Raw genomic sequence first — 18,125 nt, 5'->3', positions numbered from 1 at the left:
AGCAAAATAACATACAAAGTAAAGAAATGTCAAACCTGTAATCTTTGTTCCATTCTTGGGGATAGCAGCTACACCCACTCCAAATTCGTTTTCTCCCATGACTCTGAAGTAATAGAAGGCTCCCTCTTGTAAATCTTCCACTTTGTAGGACAACGCGTGGCAGTTGTTGGTCACACCCACCCATGCCTTTTTGCTGGCTTCACGTTTCTCAACATGGTAGGCCTTCACAGCATCACCTCCATCATTTTCTGGAGCTTCCCATGTAACGGTAGCAGTGTCTTTGGTGACATCCTTAACAACTACATTAAGTGGTGGTCCAGGAGAGTCAAGAACCTTTACAACTATTGGTAATGTTACTGGGTCTCCAATGCCATTCTCTAATGTTACATTGTACTGTCCAGAGTCATTTCTTGTTGCCGTTTCAATTGTTAGTGAAGTGCAGCTGTGATTTGTTTCAATGGTTGCTCTTGCCTTGAGGTCTACTTCCTCCTTGCTCCATTCTACTGATGGTGCAGGTTTTCCCTTATAAGGTACAGTCAGAGTGAATGCGTTGCCATGCTTGACAATCAATGTCTTGCGCATTTCTATGTCAACATCAAACATAGGCTCCACAGTTCTATCCATTGCTGCGATAGGCTCAGAAATTGGACTTTGCTCGCTTTCACCAATCTTGTTTATTGCCTTAACAGCAAACTCATATTCTTCATCTGCTGTAAGTCCAGAGACGGTGAACTCCATGCTCTTTATGTTCTGAATGGCCACTGTCCATTCCTCGTCCTTAAGTTTCTTATACTCCACACAGTATCCAAGGATTGGAGCTCCACCATCTTCTAGTGGCTTGTTCCAAATGATGGAGATTGAACTCTTGGTTGAATCAACAACCTTTGGTTTACTTGGTGGGTCTGGCTCAACCTGTTCATCTTCAGCCCTAAACGATGGGCATGCTTCACTTGGAGGACTCAAACCAGCAGCGTTTTCAGCAAACACGCGGAACACATATTCATATCCTTTTCGTAGTTTAGTTGCTATGGTTGTCAATTCAGTCACAAGCTCTCTGTTCACACGGACCCAGAGTATACCTGCCGTGTCGCGCCTTTCAATGACATATCCAGTAATTTCACTGCCTCCATCTGAAACAGGTTTCTGCCAGACAAGTTTCATCTCCTCACTGGATACCTCCGTGATCTCACAATTTGTGGGAGCAGATGGTTTTGTGAATGGATCAGCCACTTTGACGACCTCACTCTCAAGGGTTTCGCCAAGTCCATACTTATTGACGGCCATGACCCTGAAGATGTATTCATTACCCTTGAGGAGATTTGTGACCTTGTAATGTGTCTTGTTCAGATCTGCATTCACCACTGTCCAAGCAAGACGGCTTGTTTCACGTTTCTCAACAACGTAGTGTGTGATATCTGCGCCGCCTGCTTCTTGAGGAGGACCCCATGCTAAGGTGACATCTTCTGCTGTAATGCCTGTAGTCGCCAGGGGGCCAGCGGGAGGTCCTGGCTTATCCAGGATCACAACGTCCACTGGTGTAGATACTGTTCCGGCAACATTTTGTAGAGTCAAAGTATATTGTCCAGAATCACGCCTTATGCAGTCCTTCACAATTACTGAGGTGCTGGTATCTGTTGCAAGAATCTGAATTCTGGCCCTGAGCTCGATCTCTTTGCCATCTTTTTTCCATGATGCTACTGGCAGTGGACGACCAGCGATATCTGCATTGATTTTAAGAACATCTCCGGCTTTCACAACTACAACAGCTCTGTACTTCACGTCCATCATGATACGTGGTGGATCCACATCATCCTTGACTGTGATTGAACCAGTGGAATCAGATGGGTCACTGAAGCATCCAGCAGCATTCTTTGCAATGACACGGAAGTCATACTGCTGGTCCTTGGTAAGGCCTGTGACGTCATAGTAGGTTTCCACCACGTTGGTGAAGTTACACCTCATCCAGCGGCCTTCTGGGAGATCTCTGCGTTCAATAATGTAACCAGTAACCTTGGCTCCACCATCGTACTCTGGCTTCGTCCAAGCGAGGGATACTGATGTTCTTGTGATACCTGTCACTGTTGGCTCGCCAGGGGGATCGCATGGATCTCTTGCAGAAACAGCCTCACTAGCTTTGCTGCATTTTCCAATTCCAGCAATGTTTTCAGCGTAAACGCGGTATTCATACCCCATGCCCTCTTCAATGCCAGTCACTTTGTATTCTGTATCTTTGATGAGACCTCTGTTCATCTTGTTCCAGATGATGCTGGTTCTCTCCTTTCGCTCCAAATGATATCCAAGAACTGTGCTGCCTCCGTCGTTGACTGGCTCATTCCATGTGACAAGCATGTAAATCTTGGTTGCATGCACCACTTTAGGAGTCGATGGTGGGCCAGGTAGCTTGAAGTTATACTGGGCTGTAATTCCACGGGAATCTGTATGTTGACTCTTTCCATAACGATTTACAGCATAGATACGGAACTGGTATTCAGCACCCTTTGTCAATCGGGAGGCTTTAATTGCTGTTGTTGCAACATTTGCTGAGACCATTTGCCAATCTGTTGCGTTTGTATCTCTCTTCTCTACAATGTAGTTGTTGATGCAGCAACCACCATCATACTCTGGTGGAGCCCATGACAATGAAATACTGTCTGAAGTTACAGCAGTTGGTTTGATAGCAGTTGGTGGACCAGGTTTGTCAAGGACAATAATTCCAATCTCTGCTATTTTCAATCCACCTGGGTTTGCGGCAGTGATTTCATATTTTCCGACATGTTCTCTGCCTGCCTCCTTTATAATAATTTTGGATGAGGTCTTGGTATTCAGAATTGTCAATGAGCTTGTTTGCTTCAAAGGAAGGCCATGATGTTTCCATGCAATAACAGGTTTAGGTCGGCCCCTAACTGGGATTTCAACTGTAAGATCACCTCCAGCCTTCACACTGTAAGTGTTGAATAACACCTCAATTGAGGGTTCAATAGCAATATCTTTTGTTGTCACAGGTAGACCAAGTTCCTTTGGTACACTCTTTCCCTTCTCGTTGATTGCAATGACTCTGAATGAATATGCGTCACCTGCTACTAGGTTTGCAATAGTTGTTTCCAGGATTTTGACTGTGCATGAAGGATTCCACTTCTGGGTACCCTTGTCATCCTTACCTTGCACCTCAACGTTGTAGCACATTACTTTGCTTCCACCATCATGAGCTGGCTTTTCCCAGGCAAGTGATACACTGTTTTTCGTGAGATCTGTAACTCTGACATTTCGTGGTGGCATAGGCACTTCAGAAACTTTAATTGGGTTTTTGGTTTCAGCCATCAACCCAATGCCATACTCATTTACAGCACATACACGGAAGTAGAAAATGCATCCCTCTGGCAACTCATCAATCTTGAAGGAATTAGATAAGCAGTTAGTTGTCACGGCAGTGTAAGCCTTTCTGGTGGATTCTCGCTTCTCCACAATGTAATTGGTTATTTTTGATCCACCGTCTGTGAGTGGTGTTTCCCAAACAAGATTTACAGAATCTTTTTTGATATCTTTGACTGCAAAGGCCTGTGGAGCACTTGGTGTGTCCAACACTCTGACGTTGATAAGTGCAGATTTTTCACCAGTGTTATTCTCAAGGTTCAATGTGTATTTACCACTGTCGAATCGGTTTACATTGTCAATTACAAGCATAGTATATGAGCTTGTGGATTCTATCATGACACGTTCTGTCAGCTCGCCGTCCAACTTTGCCCATTTAACTTCAGGTTCAGGTCTTCCTCTGATTGTGACAAACAGACGCAGAGATCCACCTGCACGGACAGAGACAACCTTCCTGAGGTTGGCATCCAGTTCAATCTCTGGTGCCTCAACTCTTTCTGCAGCTATCACAGTGCCATGTATATCTGCAGGCTCACCAACTCCCTCTGAATTGATAGCACAGACACGGAATTTGTATTCTAGTCCTGCCTTCAAGTCCTTAATAGTGAGGTGAGTCGCCTGGATGCCAGTTGGAGGTGTACAAATGGTCCATTGATACTCCTTAGGAGGTTCTTTCACCCCTTCTACTGCTGCTGTTTCCACTTCCTCCTCTTCTTCCAAATACTCTTCTTCTGCTGCTGCTGCTTCTTTCCTTTTCTTTTCCTCTTCCATTGCTTTCCTCTCCTCTTCTGTCACCTCTCTCATTTCAACAATGTACCCTTTAATGTATGCTCCACCGTCAGAAGCGGGTTTGCCCCAAGTCAAGGACACAGTCGAGCTGGTGTGATCTGCCACCTTAGGATGGTGTGGTGGTCCAGGTGCTGTTGTAGCATTGCATGCTCTGTAGAACAGGGAGAGTTCGCTCAGATCTCCCACTCCAGCTTCATTCTCTGCAGAAACACGATATTCATAGAAATGACCATCCAAAAGCCCAGTGACTTTGAAGTGTAGATCAGTCAATGGCTGCCGGTTGCATTTGGTCCACCTTACACCATCCTTGTCACGTTTCTCAAGATGGTAGCAGTCGATTTCTGCTCCACCATTGTTCTCTGGCTTTGACCATGATAGGATCATAGAATCCTTTGTTATTTTACTTGCTTCAGGTGTTCCGGGTGCACTTGGAGGCTTGTATGGATTGCGTGCAGTTACTGCCTCACACTCCAAAGGATCACCAATGCCATATTTGTTCACAGCCCTAACCCTGAAGATATATTCATTCAATTCCAGTAGGTTGATCACTTTGAAATTTGTAGCTTGAATATTTGCGTTAACCACAGTCCAGGATAACCGACTGGTCTCTCTCTTTTCCAGAATATAGTGACTTATAGCTGCACCACCATCCAGAGAGGGATCAGTCCAAGATAGGAAGCATCTGTCGGCAGTCAGTCCAGTGACTCTCAGTGGTCCAGTGGGTGCACCTGGTTTATCAAGGACCTTCACAGTGATTGGGATTGTCTTTACCCCACCGATATTGGTGAGACTGAGGTCATAGTTTCCACTATCTAACCTTGTGCAGTCCTTGATATGCATAGCTGCACGTTTCTGTGTAGTTTTCACTTCAATTCGAAGAGCTTTGTCCATTTGCTTTCCTTCCTTCAACCATAAGACCTCAGGAGCGGGTTTGCCATAGATGTCAGCATCCAAAACTAAGTTGTCCCCAGCATTAACAACAATGACATCCTTGTATTTAGGATCCATTGAGGCTCTTGGTGCTTCAATCTCATCTGTGGCAGTAATGGGTCCAGTGCTGTCAGAAGGCTCACTGAAAATACCAGCGGCATTTCTTGCAATCACTCTGAACTCATATTTTTCATTTTCTGTCAAGCCAGAGATGGCAAATTCTGTCTCAATGACATTTGTGAAGTTGGCTCTCATCCAGCGACCCTCAATGTTGGCTAGATCTCTCCGCTCCACAATATATCCAGTGATCTTACTGCCTCCATCATACAGTGGTTTAGTCCATTGAATCACAATGTGATTCTTGGAGATAACAGTAGCCTCAGGGGTACCTGGTAGATCAACTGGATCTCGAGCAACGAATGATTCTGATATTTTGGATGCTCTGCCAATGCCAACAATGTTTTCAGCATAGACCCTGTATTCATATCCAATGTCCTCCTCAAGATTACATATCTTGAAAGAGGTATCAGCGATGAGGGCTTTGTTGAGTTTCGTCCACATAATGCTGGTTCTTTCTTTAGATTCAAGATGGTATCCAATAACCGTACTACCACCATCATTGACTGGCTCATTCCATTCAATAATCATTTGATCCTTTGTTGCAGATTTGATGTATGGAGTTCCAGGTGGTCCTGGGGATTTGTATGGATATTGCACCACAATTGATTTTGTGTCCAAAGGAGCGCCCTTTCCATATCTATTCTCAGCAGAGATTCTGAAACAGTACTCTGCGCCAGTTTTCAGCTTGGTTATTTTGATAGCTGTTCTAGCTAGCTGTGCATTCACACTTTGCCATGCTGTTTGTGTTGTATCTCGTCTTTCCACATTGTAATGCTTTACTTGACATCCGCCTGTGTACTCCGGGGCTCCCCATGAAAGACTGACAGAGTTATTGCTTACTTCAAGGACTTTAATGGGTCCGGTTGGAGGACCGGGTTTGTCAAGGATTGTGATTCCTATGTCTTCAGAGAATAAGCCAGCTGTGTTAGTTGCCATAATGGTATACTTTCCAAAGTCGTCCTTACATGCCTCAGTAATTTTAATGGTAGCAGTTGTTGCTGTGTTTATCACATTCACTCTTGTTGTCATTTTCAATGGCATACCCTCTTTCTTCCAAACAATTTGGGGTTTCGGCCTACCAAACACTGGGATTTCTACTATCAGATCGTCACCAGCTTTGACGGTGTAGGTGTTGAACATGAGTTTTAAGCTTGGTTCAATAGTCATGTCATTAGCAACAACTGGCATAGCCAGTGCTTTAGGCTCACTCTTTCCCTTCTCATTGTAAGCTACAATACGGATCAGATACTCCTGTCCAGCAGTAAGTCCAGTGACTGTGCCATGACAATCACCCTTTGTGGATGTTGCAACACCCCATTTGTCCCCTCCCTTTTGCTGCATCTCAACTAGGTAACCAGTAATTCTGCTTCCACCATCATGCTCTGGTTTTTCCCATCTGAACGATGCGCTGACTTTAGTAACATCAGTCAAGAAGATCTTTCCGACTGGAAGAGGCACCTCAGAGGCCTTTGTTGCAAGCTTTGTTTCAGTCGACGATCCAACTCCATATTCGTTCTCAGCCATAACTCTGAAGTAATACATAGCCCCCTCAACAAGGTTTTCAACCTTGTAGGTTGTTTTGTTGACCTTGGTTGTTACATTTGCAAAAGCTTTCCTGATTGATTCACGTTTGTCAACAACATAATTCTTGATTTTTGCTCCGCCATCAGTAAGAGGGGCATCCCAAACAAGAGTTATGGAGTCTTTCTTGATCTCTGTCAGTTTGAGATTCAGAGGGGCACCTGGTGTATCTAGCACTTTCACAGTTACAAATTCAGAAACGGTACCACTGCTGTTCTTCACAGTCACATTGTACTTTCCAGAATCACTTCTGTCACAAGAGTCAATGGAAAGCTGAGTATAGTTGAGACCTTTATCAACCACTGCTTTCTCTTGCAATTCTTGTTCTTCTTCCACTTCTTCAACCTTCTTCAGCTTACACCACTTAATCTCTGGCGTTGGTCTGCCTTTGAATGGTACATTGATTCTCACAGATCCTCCAGCACGCACCACAATTCCTTTCCTCAATTCCGAGTCCAGTTGAATTTCTGGATCCTCTACCTTCTCCTCTGGTTTAGATGTTCCAGATACAGCAGCTAGTTCACCAACACCCAGTTTATTGATAGCACAGACCTGGATCTGATATTCCTGACCCTCAGTAAGTTTTGTGATTTCAAATTTATTGACCCGCAGGCCTGTTGGTGGTGTGCACATTGTCCATTCCTCCTCCTCAGCTTTGCAAATCTCTACAATGTATCCCTGGATAGGACTGCCACCATCATTGAGAGGCTTTCCCCATGCGACTGTGATTGAGCTCTTTGTGGTATCAATCACATGTGCATGTGTGGGTGCCCCAGGTTTGTACTTGGGATCACTGGCCTTAAAGTATGATGTTGGTAGACTTGGCTCACCAACACCAGCTGCATTTTCAGCAGATACTCTAAACTCATATTCATGATCTGATGTCAGACCTGTTACTCTGAAAGATAGGTCTGTGACCTTTTGCCTGTTGCATTTGGTCCATTTAACTCCAGCTCTGTCTTTCTTCTCAATGATGTAAGTAGTAATGTTACTTCCCCCATCAGTCTCTGGTGCAGAATAGCAGACAGTCATGGAATCCCGGGCAATGTTCGTTACATCATTAACATGTGGTGCACCAGGGACAACAAATGGATTTTTCATTATTACTGCTGAAGACTCCACATGTTCACCAATGCCATAACTGTTGATAGCCATGACACGGAAAATATACTCATTGCCCTCCAGGAGACTAGTTACTTTATACACTGTGGTCTCACAGCTGTTAGAAACCATAGTCCAAGCAAGACGACTGGTTTCACGCCTCTCAATGAGGTAGTGTGTGATGTTGCTGCCTCCATCATGTAGTGGAGCACGCCATGACAGAGTACATTTGTCACAAGCGACTCCAGTGACATGGAGGGAACCTACAGGTGGTCCTGGTCTGTCTAGTACATTCACCTTGAATGGAACTGACTCTGATCCAGCAACATTTGTCAGGACAAGTTTGTAATTTCCACCGTCAACTCTGACAGAATCCTTCACAACTATCATTGCGACGCTTTCTGTATTTTTGACCTCCAATCTCATTGTATTCTTTTCAATTTCCACATCATCCTTGAACCACTGGATTGTGGGTACTGGCTTTCCATGTACATCAGCATCAAGTTTGAATGTGTCTCCTGCATTGATAATGATCGTTTTGGTGAACGCAGGATCAATAGAATATCTTGGCGCTTCCACCTCATCGTTTGCTGTTATAGGTCCACTGTTATAAGATGGCTTGCTGAATGTTCCAACTGCATTCTTAGCAATGACTCTGAAGTCATACTGTGCATCAGCAGTTAGTCCAGTAGCAGTAAACCTGGTCTCAATAACGTTGGTAAAGTTTGCCTTCATCCAGCGTCCCTCTGGAAGGTCACGTTTCTCAACAACATAACCAGTAATCACACTTCCTCCATCATATTCTGGCTTTGTCCATTCAATGGTGATGGACTCTTTGTTTACAATGATAGCCTCTGGGGTGCCAGGAGGATCACAAGGATCACGTGCAACACAACCCTCTGAGATTTTGCTGCATCTGCCAATACCAACAATATTTTCAGCATAAACTCTGAATTCATATTCAACAGCCTCCTCTAAGGGACCGGTTTTGTAAATGGTGTCTTTGACGAGTGATTTGTTAAGCTTAGTCCAGAGGATGCTGTTTCTCTCTTTCCTTTCAAGGTGATAGCCTAGAACAGAACTACCTCCATCTGCGACTGGTTCATGCCACTCTACAACCATATATTCCTTGGAGAGAGATGCAATGAATGGAGTGCCGGGTGGGCCAGGTTCTTTGTAAGGGTACTTTATAGTCAAAGGATGTGAGTCCAAACCGTAACTCTTGCCATATCGATTTTGAGCAATGATTCTGAATTGATATTCAGCCCCAGTTTTCAGCCTTTGCACCTTGAGCGTAGTTCTTGCCACGGAGGCAGCAACATTCTCCCAAGTTGTGGTGGTTGTGTCTCTTTTCTGAACAATGTAATTTGAAATCTGGCAGCCACCAGAATGCTTTGGTGGACCCCAAGAAATAGTTGCAGTGTTAATAGTAACTTCATCAAACTTTACAGGTCCACTTGGTGGGCCAGGTTTATCAAGAGCAATGATTTCAATTGTTGCGTTCTTTTCCCCAACTACATTAGTAACATTAATGCCATACATTCCGCCATCTTCTCCTGTAGCCTCTGTGATACTTAGAGTTGTGCTATCTGGTGTGTTAGTGATTTTAACCCTTGAGGTGTGGAGTAGGATTGATCCATCCTTTGTCCATTTAACTGCTGGTTTAGGACGTCCTGCGATTGGGATTTCAACCTTGAAGTCTTTACCAACCCGAACACTGTAATTGCTAAATGCAGGTCTAACATCAGGCTCGATAACAAGGTCCTTTGCTGTCACTGGAAGTGCAAGTTCTCTTGGGTCACTCTTTCCTTTGTCATTGATAGCAAACACTCTGAAAAGATATTCTTCACCCGGATTTAGATTGTTGACAACAGACTCCATTGCTCTGACAGTTGCAACACCTGACCATTTCTCAGAGCCTTTAGGTTGTATCTCTAGCAGGTAATGAATGATTCTACTTCCACCATCATGCTCAGGCTTCTCCCAGGCAAGAGAGATGCTTGTCTTGGTTCGGTCAACAACACTCAGTTTTCGTGGGATTTGGGGTACTTCTGAGGCTTTGATGGGATCAACGGTTGCTGTAGGCAAGCCAACACCATGTTCGTTTTCAGCAAGGACTCGGAAATAATAATTGCAACCCTCTTGAAGGTTCTCAACCTTGTATGATAATTTGTGGCAGTTTGTCACCACAGCTGCATAGGCTTTCCTGGTGCTTTCCCGCTTCTCAACAATATAGTTTCTGATTTTAGCTCCTCCATCCAACACAGGGGCATCCCATGTAAGTGTCACTGATTCACCAGTGATATCTTTCACTTTGAGGTTGACTGGGGCACTAGGTGTGTCAAGAACTCTAACGGTAATTAAAGCAGATTTTTCACCACTGGCGTTCTCTGCAGAAACAGTGTATTTTCCACTGTCAAATCTGTTGACATTATCAATCACAAGGGACGTGTAACTACTTGTCACTTCAACTTGTGCATTCTCCTTAATAGGACCTTCATCCTTTCCCCATTTGACTTCAGGTTGAGGTCGTCCTCTGATAGGAATGAACAGTCTGAGGGAACATCCAGCCTTAATGTTCACAACCTTTCTCAGGTCTGGGTCAATGTCCAGATCTGGTTCCTCAATCCTCTCCTCGACAAGAATGATTCCAGAGACATCTGAATGGTCTCCAACACCAAGCTTGTTGACAGCACAAACTCTGAACTTGTACAAATGCATTTCCTCCAATTTTCTAACTTCAAATCTTGTTTGTTTGATGCCACTTGGTGGAGTACAGATTGTCCACACCTCAGCAGGTTCTTCCTCTGTAGCTCCTTCTGCACTTCCTTTTTCTGCGGGTTCTGCCTTGGAAGGTGCTGCGTCTGCAGGTGCAGGTGCTGCTTCGGCGGGTGTTGCCTCAGCAGGTGTTGCCTCAGCTGCTCCTTTTTCAGCGGGTGCTTCCTCTCCCTCAGCAGCTGGTGCCTTAGTGGCCGGTTCCACAACGACGGATTGCTTAGTGAGAGATGCAGGAGATGGCACTTCGCATTTCTCCACAATGTATCCTTGAATCTCACATCCTCCGTCATATATAGGTTTGCCCCATGACAGGAAAACTGAAGTTTTGCTTATGTCAGTTACTTTAGGATTAATTGGTGCACCTGGTCTGAAGATTGGATCCAAAGCCTTGTAGAAAACTGTTGGGGAGCTTGGCTCTCCAACTCCAGAGACATTCTCAGCCAGAACTCTAAATTCATAAATATGACTTTCCATAAGTCCGGTGACTTTGTAGGTTAAGTCAGTAACTGTCTTCCTATTGCATCTGGTCCATCTCACACCCTCCTTATCGTGCTTCTCAATAATGTATCCAATAATATTACTGCCACCATCATATCCAGGTGCCTCCCAGGTAATCACCATTGAATCCTTTTTGACATCGGAAACCTCCAACCTACTTGGTGAATCTGGGGGAACGAATGGGTCTTTGACAGTAACAGCAATTGATTCCAGACCCATACTAAGTCCAAATTTGTTTACTGCCTGGACTTTGAAAATGTACTCATTTCCCTCCAAGAGTTTTGTAACCTTCAGATAATTTGACTCACACTTATTATCAACAACAGTCCAAATTAATCTGCTTGTCTCCCTTCTCTCTACAATGTAATGAGTGATTTTACTGCCGCCATCATAGAGTGGGGATTTCCAAGCAAGGCAACATTGATCATTTGTGATGCCAGTAACAGAGATAGGACCTTGTGGTGCCCCAGGTTTATCCAGAACAACCACATTGATCTTCACTGACTTCTCGCCTCCTGGATTTTTTAGAAGTAAAGTGTACTTGCCTCCATCTTCAAGTTTAGCCTCTTTGACAGTCAACAAAGTGGTGCTGTCTGTATTTTTTATGTCTCTGGTGATAGTGTTTGCAAGGGGTGCCTCGTGGCCACTCTTCATCCAGAGGATTTCGGGTATTGGACTACCATGAACATCGGCATCGATTTTGAAGCCATCTCCAGCATTAACATAAACAGTTTGTGTGAACTGTGGGTCAATGCTAATACGAGGAGGGTCAATTTCATCTTTAGCAGTAATTGGTCCAGTGCTGTATGAGGGAAGGCTGAAAACACCTGCTGCGTTTCTTGCAATAACACGGAACTCATATTTCTGGTTCTCCACAAGGCTGGTTGCCACATACTCTGTTTCAATGATATTTGTGAAGTTGGTTTTGTTCCAGCGGCCCTCTGGCAACTCTTTCTTCTCTACAATATAGCCGGTGACATTGGCACCACCATCATACTCTGGCTTTGTCCATGTGATTGTTACAGAATCCTTTGTTATCTTAGTAGCCTCAGGATCTCCGGGGGGATCGCAAGGATCCCTAGAAATGTGACCTTCGGAAAGTTTGCTAACTTTTCCAATTCCCACAATGTTTTCAGCGTAAACTCTGAATTCATATTCCTGTCCTGGTTCCAGACCAGTGGTCTTGTAAGATGTATCCTGGATGAGAGACTTATTGAGTTTCACCCAGAGAATACTGTTTCTCTCTTTGCGCTCAAGATGATATCCCAGCACAGTGCTTCCACCATCATTAACAGGCTCATTCCACACAACTACCATGCTATCCTTTGTTGAAGACTGTACAGATGGTGTTCCTGGAGGGCCTGGTAATTTGAATGGATACTCAGCAACAACAGACCCTGAGGTCAGAGATGGGCCCTTTCCATACCTGTTCTGAGCTGTCACCCTGAACTGGTACTCTGAACCGCTTTTCAGCCTCGAAGCTTTAATCGTTGTTCTTGCATGATTTGGAGACACGACCAACCAAGTTTGTGTGGACGTGTCTCTCTTTTCTACAAGGTAGCTGTTGATTGTTGCACCACCATCATACTCTGGAGGAGTCCAGGAGAAAAGCACACTGTCAGTAGTAACAGCCTCAACTTTAATTGGGCCCTTTGGTGGTCCAGGTTTGTCAAGAACAACTACTGAGATGTATAAAGATGTATCCCCAGCGGTGTTTGCGAGTATGATTCGGTACTGACCAACATCTTCTCTGCATGCCTCTTTGATTTGAAGATTGATCAGTTTATCTGATCCTCCAAAGTTAACTCTGGTGGTACGCTTCATAGGTAGATTGTCCTTTATGAATGAAATAGTTGCTCGGGGACGAGCAATAAACGGAATCTGTACTGTCAAATCCTCTCCTGCTAGAACACTGAATGTGTTGAACAACATTTTAGCTGATGGGACAATCACAAGATCTTTAGCAATCACTGGCACACCAATTTGACGTGGATCACTTGTTCCTTTTTCATTTCTTGCTGCTACACGGAACATGTACTCTTCACCTGGTGTCAGTCCAGGGACAACTGCTTCTAATGTTTTGACAATGGAAGACTGGACCCATTTCTCGGCACCTTTGCTCAGCATCTCAATAACATAGCATAACACTCTACTTCCTCCGTCATGCTCTGGTTTCTCCCAAGACAGGGTGGCACTAGTCTTGGTAACATCGGCAAGGGTGATTTTGGCAGGAGGCTGTGGTTTTTCAGAAACTTTAACTGATTCACGGGTTTCAATTGGTAGGCCAATTCCATATTCATTTTCAGCTAAAACTCTGAAGTAGTAGTTACACCCCTCCTGCAGCTGGTCAACTTTCCAGGTGTTCTTATGACAGTTAGAATTTACAGTGGCATATGCTTTCCTTGTTGATTCACGTTTTTCAACAATGTAGTTCTTAATCTTTGCTCCACCGTCATTTACTGGAGCATCCCAGATAAGAGTGACAGATTCTTTAGTGACGCTGTTGATCTTGAGATTTTGCGGGGCACCTGGGGTATCTAGCACTCTGACATTCACAGCAGCTGTATTGGATCCAGAACTGTTTTCTATTGTAAGCACGTACTTGCCACTGTCAAATCGGTTGACATTTTCCACCACCAGTGATGTGTAAGAAGTTGTGCTTTCAATGGTTGCTCTCGTAATAGGTTCACCATCTTCTTTGGTCCATTTTGCCTCGGGTGATGGTCTTCCTCTGATAGGTACAAAAAGTCTCAATGTGTTACAGGCTCTGATATTCACAACCTTCTTTAGCTCTGCATCCAGGTCAAATTCCGGTGGAAGCAGCCTGTCTTGAGCTTTCGGTGTGCCAGGAATAGTTGCTTCCTCTCCAATACCCTCACTGTTTACGGCAGAAACTTGAATCATGTACTCTTTGTCCTCCTCTAAGTTCATAAGGGTAAACGATGTACCCATTAGTCCTCCTGGCGGAGTAACAATTGTCCATTCCTCCTCCCCAGGAATGCAGGTCTCCACAATGTATCCTGTGATTTCAGAACCACCATCATAATTTGGCTTGTTCCATGCAATCGTAATGGACGACTTGTTTGTGTCCACGACTCTTGGGTTTCCTGGAGGGCCTGGTTCGTAGAGGGTGTCAGTAGCCTTGTAGAAAGGACTTGAATTGCTTGGTAAGCTTAATCCAGCTGCATTCTCTGCAAGAATTCTGAATTCATATTCATGTGTTACTAGAAGCCCAGTTACCTTGAACTGCAAGTCTTTTACTTTCTTCTTGTTGCATTTTACCCAGCGAAGACCAATCTTGTCTTTCCTTTCAATATTATAGTTTGTGATTGGAGTTCCACCATCATACTCAGGAGCCTTCCACATAAGAATCATTGAATCCTTAGTGATTATTGTTACTTCAGGATCCTTTGGAGGATCTGCTGGCACCCATGGATTGTTTGCAATAGTTGGAGCAGATTCTAGAGGCTCTCCAACTCCATATTTGTTGACTGCCATTACTCTGAATATGTACTCATTTCCTTTGAGTAACTTGTTCACCTTAAATTGGGTATCAGTTAAGCCTGAGGCCGAATTTGTCCATGCAAGCCTGCTTGATTCACGCTTTTCAATCACGTAATGGTCAATCTCTGCACCACCATCATCTGCGGGTGGAGCCCATTCCAAAATACAGTTGTCAGATGTGATATCTGACACCACCAGGGGTCCTCCAGGTGGACCTGGCCTGTCAAGGACTTTGACATTAAAGATATGCTTGGCAAACCCTCCAACATTTGTGGCAGTCAGAACAAATTCACCTCCATCTCTTCTTAACGAGTCTTTGTTAATCAGAGTTGTTGTTAAGTCAGTCATTTTAATTGTCAATTTCATCGTATTTTCAATGTCCTTTCCACCCTTGGTCCACACCATGGATGGTAGTGGTTGGCCTGCAACATCTGCCTCAAGTTTGAAGTTTTCCCCTGCTTTCAGTAGAATCACATCCTTGAATTTGGCATCAACCATGATTCGTGGTTCCACAATATCATCTGTGCAGGTGATGGGATCCGATGGCTCAGATGGTTCACTTACTGAACCAGCTGCATTTTTGGCAAGTACACGGAATTCATAGGCCTCATTCTGAGTTAACCCACTTACAGTGAAAGTGGTCTCAATGATGTTTGTGAAGTTGGCCCTCATCCAACGACCAGCTGGTAAGTCTCTCTTTTCCACTACGTAGCCAGTAATCTTGAACCCACCATCATATTCAGGCTTTGTCCATTGAATTGTTACTATATTCTTGGAAACAAAGATTGGCTCTGGTTGACCTGGTGGATCCACTGGATCAAGGGCTAGCATTGCTTCTGAAGCCTTGCTTGGTTTACCAATTCCCGCCATGTTTTCAGCAGTGACGCGGAATTCATATGCAACTCCATCTTCCAGTCCACTTGATTTGAATTGATTATCTTTCACCGTGGATTTGCTGATCTTTTGCCAAAGGATGCTGCTTCTCTCTTTCCTCTCAATGTGATATCCAATGACTTCACTTCCACCATCATAAACAGGTTCATTCCAGCCAATTGTCATTGTGTCTTTGGTAAAGGCCACAACCTTTGGAGTACTAGGTGGCCCAGGGGGTTTGAATGGATATGCAGCAACCACTGACTCTGAGATGATTGGTTGACCAGCACCATATCTGTTTTTAGCTTTGACTCTGAACTGGTATTCCGCACCAGTCTTCAGACGAGTAGCTTTAAATATTGTACGGATTACCGATGATGTCAATTCTATCCATGACGTTCCTGTAGTTTCTCTTAATTCAACAATGTAATTGTTGATTGGTACACCTCCATCATTCTCAGGCGTTCCCCAAGAGATGACAGCATAGGTACGGGAGATTTCATCAATTTTTATTGGTCCCTTTGGAGGTCCAGGGACATCGTGCACTTTTACTATGATGGTATCTGTCACTGAGCCAACTATGTTCTTCCCTGTCATGCCATAATGTCCTGTGTCACTCCTTATGCATTCTGTTATATTCAGGATACTTGTGGTTGCAGTACGTTCAGTGATTATTCTTGGGGTTATCTTGAGGTGCTGACCATCTTTCGTCCATGAAACAGTTGGTTTTGGACGTCCCATAACTGGTATCTCAACTTTAATCTCATCTCCTGCCCTGGCAATGACAATTTTCTGGCATATTCCACGCAGGTCAAATTCTGGCATTGTTATTGTTTCCTTGATAGTAACAGGCTTGCTGTCACAAGGACCACTTCTTCCAGAGTGGTTTACAGCCATGACACGGAATATATACTGTTCGTTTTCATTCAGGTTCTTCACTATGAAGTCCATTGTCTTGACAGTTGTCACATGGGACCACTGGTCTCCTCCCTTCTTTTGAGCTTCAAGGACATATCCAGTAACTCTACTACCACCGTCATGTTTTGGCTTTGTCCATGCAAGACTGACAGAGGTCTTGGTGACATCTGTAGCATAAACGCTCTCAGGGGGTGTTGGTGCTTGAGATGCTCGAATTGGATCTGTAGTCTCAACCGACTCGCCAATTCCGTACTCATTTTCAGCCGACACTCTGAAGTAATATTCTGACCCTTCTGCTAGATCAGGAATTCTAACTGTGCTATTTGGACACACTGATATTATGGTGGAATATGCTTTGCGTGTTGACTCTCTCTTTTCAATTATATAATTTGTTATCTTTGAACCACCATCGATAAGCGGCAGTTCCCATTGAAGAGTGATGCTCTCTTTGTCAATGTGCTTTGGCTTCAGATTAATTGGTGGTCCAGGTGAATCCAGAACTCTCACATTGACATGAGCAGTCTTCTCTCCTGCAGCATTCGTAAGGATCAAGTTGTATCTTCCTGCATCATTTCTTGTGCAGTCAGGGATGACAAGCATAGTGTATGACTCTGTGCTGTCAATGTTAGCACGTCCTTTGAGTGGTGTGTCTTCGCCCTTCGTCCAAGCTACTTCAGGAGCTGGGCGACCTTTAATGGGCACAAATATGCGGATGGAACATCCCGCCCTGACAACAAGGGTTCTTCTCAGCTCAACATCCAGTTCAAGATCTGGCTCTTCTTCACGTTCAATAATTTCAACCAGTTCTTCAGTTTGAGCTGGTTCACCAACTCCCTCTGCATTCATTGCACTGACTCTGAAGTGGTATTTTGCTCCCACTTTCAAGTTAGGAACAACAAATTCTGTAATTCTCAGTGGAGCAGTTGGTGTGTCCTTGAACCATTCCTCTTCTCCATCTTTTTTATGCTCAACAAAGTACCCTGTGACTTCAAGCCCACCATCTTCAAGTGGTTTCCCCCAGAAGAATGTTGCAGAAGTCTTTGTTGTATCTGTAATTCTTGGGTTGATTGGAGGTCCAGGTGCATCTAAAATAGTAATAGAAGTGATCAGTATATGATTAAAATATAACATTAAGGCAAATCCCTATATATAATGATTCAATATTACAACAATGACAGAGATTAGATATCTAAAAGTGAGGTAAGTAAAGTGGAATGACTACGTAAATATGACTACATAAAAGCAACGTATATGGATAGATGCAGATTTTTTAACTCACATTTAACAGTTTTGGTCGTAACAGACAATGATGGTTCACTTGGCTCTCCGAAGCCTGCTTTGTTCTCTGCAACCACCCTGAATTCATATTCGACTTTCTCTGTGAGTCCTGTTACTTCATATGAGAGTTCAGCAATGGACTTCTTCGCTGCCCTAACCCATCTCATGCCCTTTCTTTCTTTCTTTTCAACCATGTAGCCTGTGATGTCGCTACCACCATCATCAATTGGTCTTTTCCAGTTGATTTTGACATGGTGTCCTCCAATCTCTTCAATCTCTGGTTTTGATGGAGGACCAGGGGGACCTGCAAACAAAGTATATCACAGTATTTAGGATGCATTAGTGAACATTTACATAACCATTATTCAATCCAACTAAATGAAACA

The 18,125-nt window shown here is 44.0% G+C and overlaps 1 protein-coding gene across 5 annotated transcripts in view; it reads right to left on the bottom strand.

The window, feature by feature from the left end:
* Positions 1-18,125, bottom strand: part of ttn.1 (titin, tandem duplicate 1) — a 186,535-nt gene that overhangs the window by 32,113 nt on the left and 136,297 nt on the right. For all 5 annotated transcript variants that reach the window (XM_036959132.1, XM_036959129.1, XM_036959130.1 and 2 more), the window contains 2 exons: positions 17,741-18,043; positions 36-17,546 (listed from right to left, as the gene is read on the bottom strand). In XM_036959132.1, the coding sequence (XP_036815027.1) occupies positions 36-17,546; positions 17,741-18,043 (17,814 nt within the window). The remainder of the gene's footprint in view (positions 1-35; positions 17,547-17,740; positions 18,044-18,125) is intronic.

This window comes from Oncorhynchus mykiss, chromosome 22 (assembly GCF_013265735.2).
Source record: "Oncorhynchus mykiss isolate Arlee chromosome 22, USDA_OmykA_1.1, whole genome shotgun sequence".
In the NCBI taxonomy this organism is placed as follows: domain Eukaryota; kingdom Metazoa; phylum Chordata; class Actinopteri; order Salmoniformes; family Salmonidae; genus Oncorhynchus; species Oncorhynchus mykiss.
Note: the sequence above shows the minus strand (reverse complement) of the source record. Positions and strands in the feature narration are given on the sequence as shown.